The sequence below is a fragment of the Aquarana catesbeiana genome, linkage group LG01 (genome assembly GCF_042186555.1).
Source record: "Aquarana catesbeiana isolate 2022-GZ linkage group LG01, ASM4218655v1, whole genome shotgun sequence".
In the NCBI taxonomy this organism is placed as follows: domain Eukaryota; kingdom Metazoa; phylum Chordata; class Amphibia; order Anura; family Ranidae; genus Aquarana; species Aquarana catesbeiana.
Genome location: NC_133324.1, coordinates 924037141 through 924050715, shown reverse-complemented (window position 1 = coordinate 924050715; position 13575 = coordinate 924037141). Strand labels below are relative to the sequence as shown.

The following is a 13575-nucleotide window of genomic DNA, read 5'->3' as shown; positions in this document are numbered from 1 at the left end:
GAATTGCTCCAAGGACTCAATGACTGATTGTCTCGTTCTGCGACCCCATTAGACTGCATGTGATAGGCAGAGGAGAAAGCAAGCTGAATTCTCAACTGTGCACAAAAGGCTTGCCAGAACCGGGACACAAACTGACTACCCCTGTCCGAGACAATCACCTTGGGTAGCCCATGTAAGCGAAAGATCTCCCGAGCAAAAATGGAAGCCAGTTCCTTAGAAGTGGGCAACTTCTTAAGTGGAATACAATGGGACATTTTATGCCTCGTTTCCACTGAGCGGATCGGTTCGGTTCGGTACAGTTTGAATGGCCTCGAATGGTCTGGTCTATTATGGTGAGCGTTTCCACTGCAAGTGGGACCACAAGGGGGCCATACAGGGTTTAGAAAAAATGCTAGTGTGATGTCATATTTGTGCGACAGGAAACCTGAGCATCGACAGCAATGGAGATCATCCAGCAGCTCATCTTTTCTCTAGTTGCCTTTTGGTTCTTCATATTTAAAAATCATACCGCACTGTATGAGAGAAGGTTGCGAGCGGCAATGAGAAACACAGCAGAAAAGAAAAGAAAACTTCTAGCTTGGATATGTAGCCGAGAGGAGAAGTACACCTTTATGCGGCAAAGACAAAGACGGCAGCGCTATAGGGTAAGCAAACTACCTACCTGACACACACACACTGACTTACCTGCCTGACACACACACTGACCTACCTACCTGACACACACACACACACACACACACACACTGACTTTCCTACCTGACACACACACACACTGACTTACCTACCTGACACACACACTGACCTATCTACCTGACACACACACACACACACTGACTTACCTACCTGACACACACACACACACACTGACTTACCTACCTGACACACACACTGACCTATCTACCTGACACACACACACACACTGACTTTCCTACCTGACACACACACACTGACTTACCTACCTGACACACACACTGACCTATCTACCTGACACACACACACACACACACACACACACACACACACACTGACTTACCTACCTGACACACACACTGACCTACCTACCTGACACACACACACACACACACACACTGACTTTCCTACCTGACACACACACACACACACACTGACTTACCTACCTGACACACACACACACACACTGACTTACCTACCTGACACACACACACACACACTGACTTACCTACCTGTCACACACACACACACACACACACACACACTGACTTACCTACCTGACACACATACTGACCTACCTACCTGACACACACACACACTCTGACTTTCCTACCTGACACACACACACACTGACTTACCTACCTGACACACACACTGACCTACCTACCTGACACACACACACACACACACACACACACACACACTGACTTTCCTACCTGACACACACACACACTGACTTACCTACCTGACACACACACTGACCTATCTACCTGACACACACACACACACACTGACTTACCTACCTGACACACACACACACACACTGACTTACCTACCTGACACACACACTGACCTATCTACCTGACACACACACACACACTGACTTTCCTACCTGACACACACACACTGACTTACCTACCTGACACACACACTGACCTATCTACCTGACACACACACACACACACACACACACACACACACACTGACTTACCTACCTGACACACACACTGACCTACCTACCTGACACACACACACACACACACACTGACTTTCCTACCTGACACACACACACACACACACTGACTTACCTACCTGACACACACACACACACACTGACTTACCTACCTGACACACACACACACACACACACTGACTTACCTACCTGACACACACACACACACACACTGACTTACCTACCTGTCACACACACACACACACACACACACACACTGACTTACCTACCTGACACACATACTGACCTACCTACCTGACACACACACACACTCTGACTTTCCTACCTGACACACACACACACTGACTTACCTACCTGACACACACACTGACCTACCTACCTGACACACACACACACACACACACACTGACTTTCCTACCTGACACACACACACACACTGACTTACCTACCTGACACACACACACTGACCCACCTACCTGACCCATTGACCCACCTACCTGCCACACTTACCAAGAATAAGGAAAAATGTATATGTTGTATGAATATTTTTTTTATTTTATGATCTGTTACCATCTGTGTTTTTTATTTTTTTAGATGCTTCTCCTCTTGGCAAAGCAGCGCCGCCGACCAGTCATTTGGGCTCTTCCCCGCGCCAATGAGTGGTGGGATGTGACCGTCCCGGGATTCACACACACACAGTGGGTGCACAACTTCCGAATGTCTGAGGAAACCTTCTCTTACCTTTGTACAAAGCTACGTCCAGCCATGGAGAAACAAAACACCAACTTCAGAGCCTGTTTACCTGTGAGGAAAAGAGTTGCCATTGCACTGTGGAAGCTGGCTACCAACAGTGAATACAGAAGTATAGGTCATCTTTTTGGTGTCAGTAAATCCTCTGTGTGCCGGTGTGTGCAGGACTTCTGTAAGGCTGTCTGCACATTGCTAGCTCCTGAATTAGTACATTTTCCGGACAGGGAAAAACTTAAAGACATGGCTGACTACTTCGAGAACAGGTGGGGCCTTCCACAGTGTGTTGGTGCTATTGATGGCTCACACATACCAATAATAGCACCACAGGAATACCACACTGACTACTTTAATAGAAAAGGCTGGCATTCCATCATCCTCCAGGGAGTAGTGGATGGAAAAGGACTGTTCTGGAATGTGAATGTAGGAAAGCCTGGGAGTTTGCATGATGCCCGGGTTCTAAGATTGTCCACATTTTGGGATTGGGTTGGCCAGGGAGGCCTGTACCCTGTGTGCACTAAGAACATTTGTGAGGTGAATGTTGGCTATTATGTGCTCGGGGACTCTGCCTACCCTTTACAAAATTGGCTCCTGAAACCATTTCCTGACAATGGCCGCCTGACACCAGAACAACAAACCTACAACAAGAAAACATCCAGGGCACGGGTTGTAGTGGAAAATGCTTTTGGAAGACTTAAGGGTAGATGGCGGTGTCTTATGAAGAGGAATGACAGTGACATTAAACTTGCCAAATCCATGGTGCTAACTTGCTGTGCTCTTCACAATCTTTGTGAAAGTCATGGAGAAGACTTCCACCAGGATTGGAATACATATTCAGAAGAGCCAGTAGTGATAGCAGCACAGGATATGGAAGAAGAGTGCGGTGAAATACGTCAGGCTCTGATGCGGCACCTCAATGTTTAATTTCCTTAAATTCTTTTTCTTTCTCGAACATCACGGGACACAGAGCCACAGTAATTACTGATGGGTTATATAGGTATCACTGGTGATTGGACACTGGCACACCCTATCAGGAAGTTCAACCCCCTATATAATCCCTCCCCCTTGCAGGGATACCTGTTTTTACGCCAGTGTCTTAGGTGATGGACGTGTAAAGATGTCCTGTGCTGAGCTCCAAAGGGAATATCCTAAGATCCTATACTGGGGCAAGCCAGGCGAACCGGATCCATTCAAAGTGTCTTTTCATGGCCGAATTGAATGGTACCCGGGCCTCGTGTCCGAAGAAACGAGGTTTTACCCGTAATGCTTCTCTTTTTAGAGAGCTGGACCCCGCAGATCAGAAAATGGCTTTAAACTTCCTAATTTCTGGCGAGGTGCTTTACGGTCCCAGAACTGTTGGATCCCCCTACTGATGGGGGCCCCAGTCTCTGACGGTTTTTTCAAACGGAGCCCACCGTGAGAGGTGAAGATTGGGTCTGTGTAAACGGCACCCTGCGGCTGGATAAGGTAAGAGGAGATTCCACAGAATTTTTGAGTTCTAGTGGCTTTTCTCCTTTAAGGTAAATGCATGCTATGCCTATTGTGACCACCGGGGGCTGCCAAGAGCACAAACCTACACATGCTGAATGTCTGTCTCAGGTGTTGTAATCGCTGTGTATGTCCCAGCGTATCAAGCAGGCTGCAAGCAGGTAAGGTGGATGGGGGGATTTCTCATGTTTGAATGTTCCCCCCCAGGCTAGAGAGGGGCCACAGGGGTCTAGAAAGTGGTTATACCACCCGGGCTCTGTGGCCTAATGGCCACCATCTCTGAAGATAGCCGTTCAGGCAAATCTTGTTACCAGTCTCCCTCCTTCCCCCCCCCCATCCCCAGCCTTTTCTCCAGAGCATGACAGGAGAGTCGGCAGTGCGGGAAGCGCTCGTTTTTTTTTCAAAACTCGAGGGGGGGGGGCGGTAGAGGAGGGGGCGGGATGTCAGCACAGAGTGTTTAGACTCCCACTCAGGCCAGCTGCAGGCTATTAAAGGCACTCTGTACAGGTGCACTCAGCCTTCTGAGAGACACAGAGCTGACGGTCGCATGTAAGGTGGGACACAGGCATTCTCCTAGGCAGCATTTACTGAAGTAACACCAGACTGAGCATTGGGTAGCAAGGCTTTTAGCCAGACTACATCGCTCAGCGGACAGTGTTCATTTGTATACCTCACACCTTGTTGCTTTGCACTATGGGTAGAAGAGGTTCAAGCACCCCAGGAACCAGAGACACTAGGGGATCTCGTTCAGGTTCTGAGGGCCCCCTGTCGGCAGCATCCTTCCCCCCTAAAGATGGGCCAGGGACGGCTAGCCAAGGAGAGCCATCGGGGTCACCTGCTTCTGGCACTTCAGCCCCTGTATATATTACACAAGAGGTTTTTTCCTCAACCATTAATGGTCTAGAGGAAAGATTAATGGCCGTGATTACGTCTTCACTCAGTGGAAGAAAACGCACTAGGCCTTCCTCTGTTCCCAAAGACCCTCAGACAGAGGAGCTCTGGGATAAAGGAGATGAATCCCTTTCAGAGGATCAGGATGGGATGGATGATTCCTCTTCGGAGGATTCAGGTGGAGAGGGACCCTCTTCGACTTCCCAAGAGGAGAAAGTCTTAGTGCAGATCCTCACTGGATTGGTCCGCTCCACATTTAAGTTGCCCATACCTGAAACTGCTAAAGAATCCTCTTCTGCTTTGGGGTCACTGAAACCTTTCCAAGCAGCACATGCTTTTCCTGTTCATACTTTACTTGAAAAGCTTATTTATTCTGAGTGGGATCACCCAGACAAACGTTTTTTTCCGCCGAGAAAGTTTTCAACACTTTATCCGATGGAAGAAAAGTTTATTAAAATGTGGGGAATACCAGCTATTGATGCCGCCATTTCCTCCATAAATAATAGCCTGACTTGTCCTGTAGACAATGCTCAGATGCTCAGGGATCCTGTAGATAAAAGGATGGAATCCCTATTGAAGGATGTTTTCTCCTTAGCAGGATCAGTGGCCCAACCTGCAATAGCAGCGATTGGAGTCTGTCAATACTTAAGAGACCATGTTAAGCAGGTCATCAAAGTATTACCTGAACAGCAGGCCCAGGGGTTTGCTAACCTTCCAGCGGCCTTATGCTTTGTGGTTGACGCCATTAGAGATTCTATCGTGCAAACCTCCCGTCTTTCACTGGGGTTGGTGCATATACGTAGAATCCTATGGTTGAAAAATTGGTCAGCCGAAGCACCATGTAAGAAGCTACTGGCTGGGTTTCCATTTCGTGGTGCAAGGTTGTTTGGAGAGGACTTGGATAACTATATCAAGAGAATCTCTTGTGGGAAAAGCACTCTCTTACCTGTCAAGAAGAAGAGTAAGCGTCCCTCTTTCAAACGGACTCTTTCCCCAGCGCCGGGGGCTTCAGCCTCCCAGGCAGTCTCGACGGCCGCCTCCATCGGGGTCCAGAGACAAGAGTCAACCCCAGGGACAAAAGAAGTCCTGGGGAAAGAAGCCTACTAGGCAAAACACTAAGACCTCTGCATGAGGGGGCGCCCCCGCTCACTCGAGTGGGGGGAAGACTGCGACAATTCTCAGAGCTCTGGCAGGAGGACTTCCAGGACAGATGGGTAGTCTCCACGGTAACCTTAGGGTACAAGCTGGAGTTTCAGGAATTCCCTTCTCCTCGGTTCCTCAGATCAAATGTTCCCAGAGACCCAGAGAAGAAGCAGTCGCTCCTTCTAGCGTTAGAGCGACTTTTGTCGCAGGAGGTCATTATGATAGTTCCCGCAAAGGACCAGGGATTGGGCTTCTATTCCAACCTTTTTACGGTCCAAAAGCCAAATGGGGATGTCAGGCCCATTTTGGACTTAAGGGATCTGAACCGATTCCTAAGGATTCAATCCTTCCGCATGGAATCAATTCGAACAGTAGTTCCCACCCTGCAGGGAGGAGAATTTCTGGCATCAATAGACATCAGAGATGCATATCTGCATGTGCCCATTTTTCCTGCTCATCAGAAGTTTCTGCGCTTCGAGGTAGGAGGGCGCCATTTCCAGTTTATGGCTCTGCCCTTTGGGATAGCCACTGCACCTCGAGTGTTCACAAAGATCTTGGCTCCTCCTCTGGCCAGATTAAGGGCTCAGGGTATAGCTGTCATAGCATACCTAGACGACCTGCTCTTGATAGACCGGTCGGTAGCCTCTTTGAATGGAAACTTGAGGACCACGGTCAGGTATCTAGAACACCTGGGTTGGATCCTCAACTTAGAAAAGTCTTTCCTAAAACCAGTAAGAAGACTGGAATATTTAGGTCTGATTATACATACAAGCCAGGAGAAAATATTTCTACCCCAGGCAAAGATCACTGCTTTGAGAGAGCTGATTCTGACAGTAAGGACCAAGAAGGGTCCCTCAGTCCGCCTTTGTATGAGGCTACTAGGGAAGATGGTGTCTTCATTCGAAGCAGTTCCCTATGCTCAGTTTCACTCAAGAATGCTGCAACACAGTATTCTGTCGACCTGGAACAAGAAGGTTCAGGCATTAGACTTTCCGATGCACCTGTCGCATGCGGTGCGTCAGAGCCTCAATTGGTGGCTCATACCCGAAAACCTGCAGAAGGGGAAATCCTTTCTACCGGTTACCTGGACGGTGGTAACAACAGATACCAGTCTGTCAGGTTGGGGAGCAGTTCTGGAACAGGCTGCGGTCCAAGGAGTATGGTCCAAGACAGAGAGGACCTTACCCATCAACATTCTGGAGATCCGGGCGATACATCTAGCTCTAAAAGCCTGGACTATCAGGCTACAGGGTTGTCTGGTCAGGATCCAGTCCGACAATGCCACAGCAGTGGCTTATGTCAATCATCAGGGAGGCACCCGGAGCCGAGCTGCTCAAAAAGAGGTGAACCAGATCTTAGTCTGGGCAGAGATGCATGTGCCATGCATATCGGCAGTTTTCATCCCGGGAATAGAGAATTGGCAGGCGGACTATCTAAGTCGCCAGCAGTTACTTCCAGGGGAGTGGTCTCTGCATCCCGACGTCTTTTGGGCCATATGCCAAAGATGGGGGGGTTCCAGATGTAGATCTCTTTGCATCCCGATTCAACAACAAGATAGACAGATTTGTGGCAAGGACAAAAGATCCTCTTGCATGCGGGACGGATGCGTTGGTGATTCCGTGGCATCGGTTCTCACTGATTTACGCATTCCCGCCTATTCTGCTACTACCACGACTCCTTCACAGGATCAGGCAGGAAAGGAAGTCGGTACTTCTGGTGGCCCCCGCTTGGCCCAGAAGGACTTGGTATGCAGAAATAGTAAGGATGACGGTAGGTTCCCCGTGGACACTACCGGAACGCCCAGACCTGTTATCTCAAGGTCCAGTGTTCCATCCTGCCTTACAAACGCTAAATTTGACGGTTTGGCTATTGAGACCCACGTTCTGAAGAGTCGTGGGCTCTCAGGTCCTGTCATATCTACCTTGATTAATGCAAGGAAGCCAGCTTCCAGGATGATTTATCATAGAGTCTGGAAAGCTTATATAACCTGGTGTGAATCCAGAGGTTGGCATCCCAGGAAATATGTCATAGGTAGAATCCTTGATTTTCTACAGATGGGATTAGAGATGAAGCTGGCCTTGAGTACCATCAAGGGCCAGGTCTCTGCTTTATCAGTATTATTTCAGCGGCCACTTGCTTCGCATTCTTTGGTCCGAAACTTTATGCAGGGGGTGATGCGTCTTAATCCTCCGGTTAAAGCGCCCCTAAACCCCTGGGACTTGAATTTGGTCCTGGCTGTGTTACAGAAACGGCCTTTTGAACCAATAAGTCAGATTCCTTTGGTCTTGTTGACAAGGAAATTAATTTTTCTGGTGGCCATCTCTTCTGCTAGAAGAGTATCAGAATTAGCAGCTCTTTCCTGTAAGGAGCCTTATTTGATTATACACAAGGATAGAGTGGTACTACGCCCTCATCCTAGTTTTTTACCGAAGGTGGTTTCTGATTTTCATTTAAACCAAGACATTATTCTACCTTCCTTTTTTCCAGATCCCTGTTCTCCGGAAGAGAGATCTCTACATTCGTTAGATGTAGTAAGAGCAGTTAAGGCCTATCTAGGGGCAACTACTCAGATCCGCAAGACGGATGTTTTGTTTGTGCTGCCAGAGGGTCCCAATAGAGGACAGGCAGCGTCAAAAGCTACCATTTCTAAATGGATTCGACAGTTGATCATTCAAGCTTACGGTTTGAAACAGAAGATTCCTCCGTTTCAGATCAGGGCACATTCCACAAGGGCTATTGGTGCTTCTTGGGCAGTGCATCACCGGGCCTCTATGGCTCAAATCTGCAAGGCCGCAACCTGGTCTTCAGTTCATACATTCACCAGATTCTATCAGGTGGATGTGAGAAGGCATGAGGATATCGCCTTTGGGCGTAGTGTGCTGCAGGCAGCGGTACAGGGTCCTCAGGTCTGATTGCACCCTACTTGGTCGTGGTTCCCCCCCCTCAGGTAGCATTGCTCTGGGACATCCCATCAGTAATTACTGTGGCTCTGTGTCCCGTGATGTTCGAGAAAGAAAATAGGATTTTTTAAAACAGCTTACCTGTAAAATCCTTTTCTTTCGAAGGACATCACGGGACACAGAGGTCCCACCCCTCTTCTAATACACTATATTGCTTGGCTACAAAACTGAGGTATCCCTGCAAGGGGGAGGGATTGTATAGGGGGTTGAACTTCCTGATAGGGTGTGCCAGTGTCCAATCACCAGTGATACCTATATAACCCATCAGTAATTACTGTGGCTCTGTGTCCCGTGATGTCCTTCGAAAGAAAAGGATTTTACAGGTAAGCTGTTTTAAAAAATCCTATTTTTACAAGTTTTAGTAAAGTATTACTGTATTGTTAATAAAGTGTTACATTAAATCAGACATACTCAAAAAATTCTCTCATGATTTTTATTTCACAAAAAAAAATTTCTATATATTCTAGAAAGTTAAAGTGTGAAAAATATATTTAAAAATAAGCTTTTTTCTATAAAAACTTAACTTAAATGTTGTTTTTTTTAATGAAACATGTACAAGTGTACAATTCTGTGCTGCATGAAAGGCCATACTATCTGGGTGGTAACCTGGGATCACGACTTGCTCCAAGCACTTGAACAAGCTGACCAAGGACACCAAGGAAGGCCTGGTTGAAGGTAGACAACTGCTCCATCTGCTGCCGGGCGATTTCTGCCTCCTGGCGCATAGCTTCCTGTGCATCCTGACGCAGTGCCTGAAATCGCCTCTCAGAAAGGTTCTCAATCCTTTCCAGCTGCCTTTCCTCTGATGCCCGCATATCCTCCATGACTGTGCGCAGATCCATCTGCAACCGTCTCCTTTCACCTGTAATATACAAAAGACCAGAATAGTTTTTGGAAGCCTAAGTTTGACCACTGTAACCCCCTTTCTCATCTACCCCACCAGACTGTACCCCCTGCTCTCCTGTCCCACCTCTGTTACCCCTGATATTCTGCCACAACTCTGTTACCCCTGCTCAGCTGCCCCGGCAATACACCTCCTTTCACATCTGCCCTACTGCTCTTATGTCCACTGCTGAAGCCCCTTCTCATCTGTTCCACCACTGTACCCCCTGCACATCTGCCACACTGCTGAAGCCCCTTCTCATCTGTTCCACCACTGTACCCCCTGCACATCTGCCACACTGCTGAAGCCCTTTCTCATCTGTTCCACCACTGTGCCCCCTGCACATCTGCCACACTGCTGAAGCCCCTTCTCATCTGTTCCACCACTGTACCCCCTGCACATCTGCCACACTGCTGAAGCCCCTTCTCATCTGTTCCACCACTGTACCCCCTGCACATCTGCCACACTGCTGAAGCCCCTTCTCATCTGTTCCACCACTGTACCCCCTGCACATCTGCCACACTGCTGAAGCCCCTTCTCATCTGTTCCACCACTGTACCCCCTGCACATCTGCCACACTGCTGAAGCCCTTTCTCATCTGTTCCACCACTGTACCCCCTGCACATCTGCCACACTGCTGAAGCCCCTTCTCATCTGTTCCACCACTGTACCCCCTGCACATCTGCCACACTGCTGAAGCCCCTTCTCATCTGTTCCACCACTGTACCCCCTGCACATCTGCCACACTGCTGAAGCCCCTTCTCATCTGTTCCACCACTGTACCCCCTGCACACCTGCCACACTGCTGAAGCCCCTTCTCATCTGTTCCACCACTGTACCCCCTGCACACCTGCCACACTGCTGAAGCCCCTTCTCATCTGTTCCACCACTGTACCCCCTGCACATCTGCCACACTGCTGAAGCCCCTTCTCATCTGTTCCACCACTGTACCCCCTGCACACCTGCCACACTGCTGAAGCCCCTTCTCATCTGTTCCACCACTGTACCCCCTGCACACCTGCCACACTGCTGAAGCCCCTTCTCATCTGTTCCACCACTGTACCCCCTGCACATCTGCCACACTGCTGAAGCCCCTTCTCATCTGTTCCACCACTGTACCCCCTGCACATCTGCCACACTGCTGAAGCCCCTTCTCATCTGTTCCACCACTGTACCCCCTGCACATCTGCCACACTGCTGAAGCCCCTTCTCATCTGTTCCACCACTGTACCCCCTGCACATCTGCCACACTGCTGATGCCCCTTCTCATCTGTTCCACCACTGTACCCCCTGCACATCTGCCACAATTCTGATTTATTTTAATAAAATGCACAATTGCAACTATCATCATGTCTTACCAGTGTGCCGGGGTGCATTGGGCGTACTCTGTGGTTGGCTACTCTGTGATTGGCTACTCTGTGGTTGGCTTGAGGAAATAGTACTGGTGCTGCTGAAAGAGGTTGAAGGTCCATCGTCGTTTGATGCATCATTGGAGACTCCATCACTTGTTTCTGAAAATGCACATATGGTTAAATATATATTTTTAAATGGTTAGCAGAGCAAAATCCTATGTATAATAAAAAAAAAAACTCACCAAAGGGGTCTATCATGGATTCGAGCATTGAAGTTGCAGAGTCCAGACCTCCCTCCCTGCCTTGGTTTGCTGGCCTATGACCGTAAATGGCGTCCATGGCGTCGTACCACTTCCAAGTTCTCCGACTGTTTCCACTACGGCTGTTGTCGTCCTTAAATTTTTTATATTGGCCTTTAAGCTTCTTAAGCTTTGCCCTACACTGACCCGACGTGCGTTCAAATCCCTCGGCTGCCATCCGCTGAGAAATATCTTTGTACACCTTTTCATTCCTTACTGATCCATCAAGCTCACTCTGAATAACGCTGTCACCAATTATGCTAAGGAAAGTAGATAGTTCCTGTGATGACCAAACACGGCTGTTGTTAGCAGGTATCCTTTTCCTTTAATTCTCGTTTTATGCATGTGTTTGAGGCGCTTTCCTCTGACATCATCAGAGCACAGCAGAGGGTTTTGTGACAGCCAATCAGTGGAAAAGATCGTATGACGCCGGTAACTCCGCCCTAAGCGAACCGTTCCGTTTTCTATGGCCCCACATCTGAAGCAGGACCCTGAATGGAGCGGTACGGTTCGTTTGTATGGCACGCTTTCGTAATGGAAACACCCAAAATAGCGTACCGTACCGAACCGAACCGAACTGATCCGCTCGGTGGAAACGAGGCATTAGAGAACCAGTCAACCACCATAAGAATAACTGTGTTGCCCTGGGAGTTGGGTAACTCCAGCATGAAATCCATAGACAGGTGGGTCCAGGGCCTCTCTCCATTGGGTATGGGTTGTAGGAGGCCCACTGGAAGGTGTCGTAGAGTCTTACTCTGAGCACACATGGAACAAGCAGCTATGAAGGCGGTTACATCAACACGTAGACTAGGCCACCAAAATTGTTAGGAAATGGCCCAAAAGAGCTGAGTCTTCCCAAGGTGGCCAGCAGCCTTGGGAGAATGGTAAGTCTGGAGCACGGCAGTACGGAGACTTTCTGGGACAAAGCAGCAATCACAAGGTTTCTCAGGAGGAGCATGGACCTGAGCAGCAAGAATTTTGTCACCCAAAGTGAGACTGGTGCGAACCGTAGCCAGAATACGATCAGGAGGAATCACAGGAACTGACTCCATCCAAGTGGAGGAAAAATGTTGTGACATAGTGTCAGCCCTTACAATCTTAGTACCGGGTAAGAATGAGACAATGTAATTGAAACTAGACAAGAAAAGTACCCATCGCGCTCTTCTGGGAGAGAGGTGTTTAGCCTCAGACAAGAATGTGAGATTCTTATGGTCAGTAAGAATGAGAACCGGCACAGTGGTACCTTTGAGGAGATGTCTCCATTCTTTCAGGGCTAAAATGATCGCTAACAGCTCTAAGTCACTAATCTCGTAATTGCACTCCGCAGGTGACAATTTCTTAGAAAAGTAGCCACAAGGATGTATAGCGCTCTCAGAGGTAGGACGTTGAGACAGAAGGGCGCCAACTCCAGTCTCAGAAGCATCAACCTCAAGGATAAAAGGTAACGTAGGATCAGGATGTGCCAACACAGGAGCAGAAACAAAGGCAGCCTTGAGACTCTCAAAGGCCTTAATGGACTCCTGAGACCAACTCTGTGGGTTACCAATTACCATCCTCTCTGGTCATATAAGTCAGGCTCTTGACCAGAGACGAGAACTTACGTATAAACTTCCAATAATAGTTGGCAAAGCCAAGAAAACGCTGCAGAGGACGTAAACCCACGGGTCAGGGCCACTGTAGGACTGCTGAAAGTTTCTCTGGGTCCATCGAAAAACCAGCAGTGGAAATGACATAACCCAGGAATTTAACCTGTTCACGATGGAATTCGCACTTCTCCAATTAACAATAGAAATTGTTCTCTCTTAGTTTCTGAAGCACACGACAGACATCTGTGTGGTGGCTCTCCAGGGACTTGGGAAACATGAGGATATCGTCGAGATAAACCACCACACATAACTGCAACAAATCTCAGAGGACATCCTTAATAAATTCCTGGAAAACTGCTGGGGTGTTACAAAGGCCAAAATGCATTACGAGGTACTCATAATGGCCTGTTCTGGTATTAAACGCAGTTTTCCACTCATCGCCCTCCTTAATCCTCACGAGATTGTATTCCCCTCTCAAATCAAGCATTGTGAAAACCATTGCTCCCTTGAGGCGGTCAAATGACTCCGTAATCAACGGAATCAGATAGGCATTCTTAATCGTG

General features: G+C 48.4%; 1 protein-coding gene across 1 annotated transcript; it reads left to right on the top strand.

Annotated features, from left to right (window-relative positions):
* Window positions 1-440: 440 nt before the first annotated feature.
* On the top strand, window positions 441-3334 carry LOC141128051 (uncharacterized). Its single transcript, XM_073615100.1, has 2 exons — window positions 441-644; window positions 2258-3334. The coding sequence occupies exons 1-2, from the start codon at window positions 441-443 to the stop codon at window positions 3332-3334; spliced, it is 1281 nt and encodes a 426-aa protein (XP_073471201.1).
* The last annotated feature ends 10241 nt before the right edge of the window (window positions 3335-13575 follow it).

Coding starts and splice junctions, on each gene's coding strand:
- LOC141128051 (XM_073615100.1), top strand. CDS start 441: ATGGAGATCATCCAGCAGCTCATCTTTTCTCTAGTTGCCTTTTGGTTC. Junction 645..2,257: donor AAAGACGGCAGCGCTATAGG/GTAAGCAAACTA, acceptor TTATTTTTTTAG/ATGCTTCTCCTCTTGGCAAA.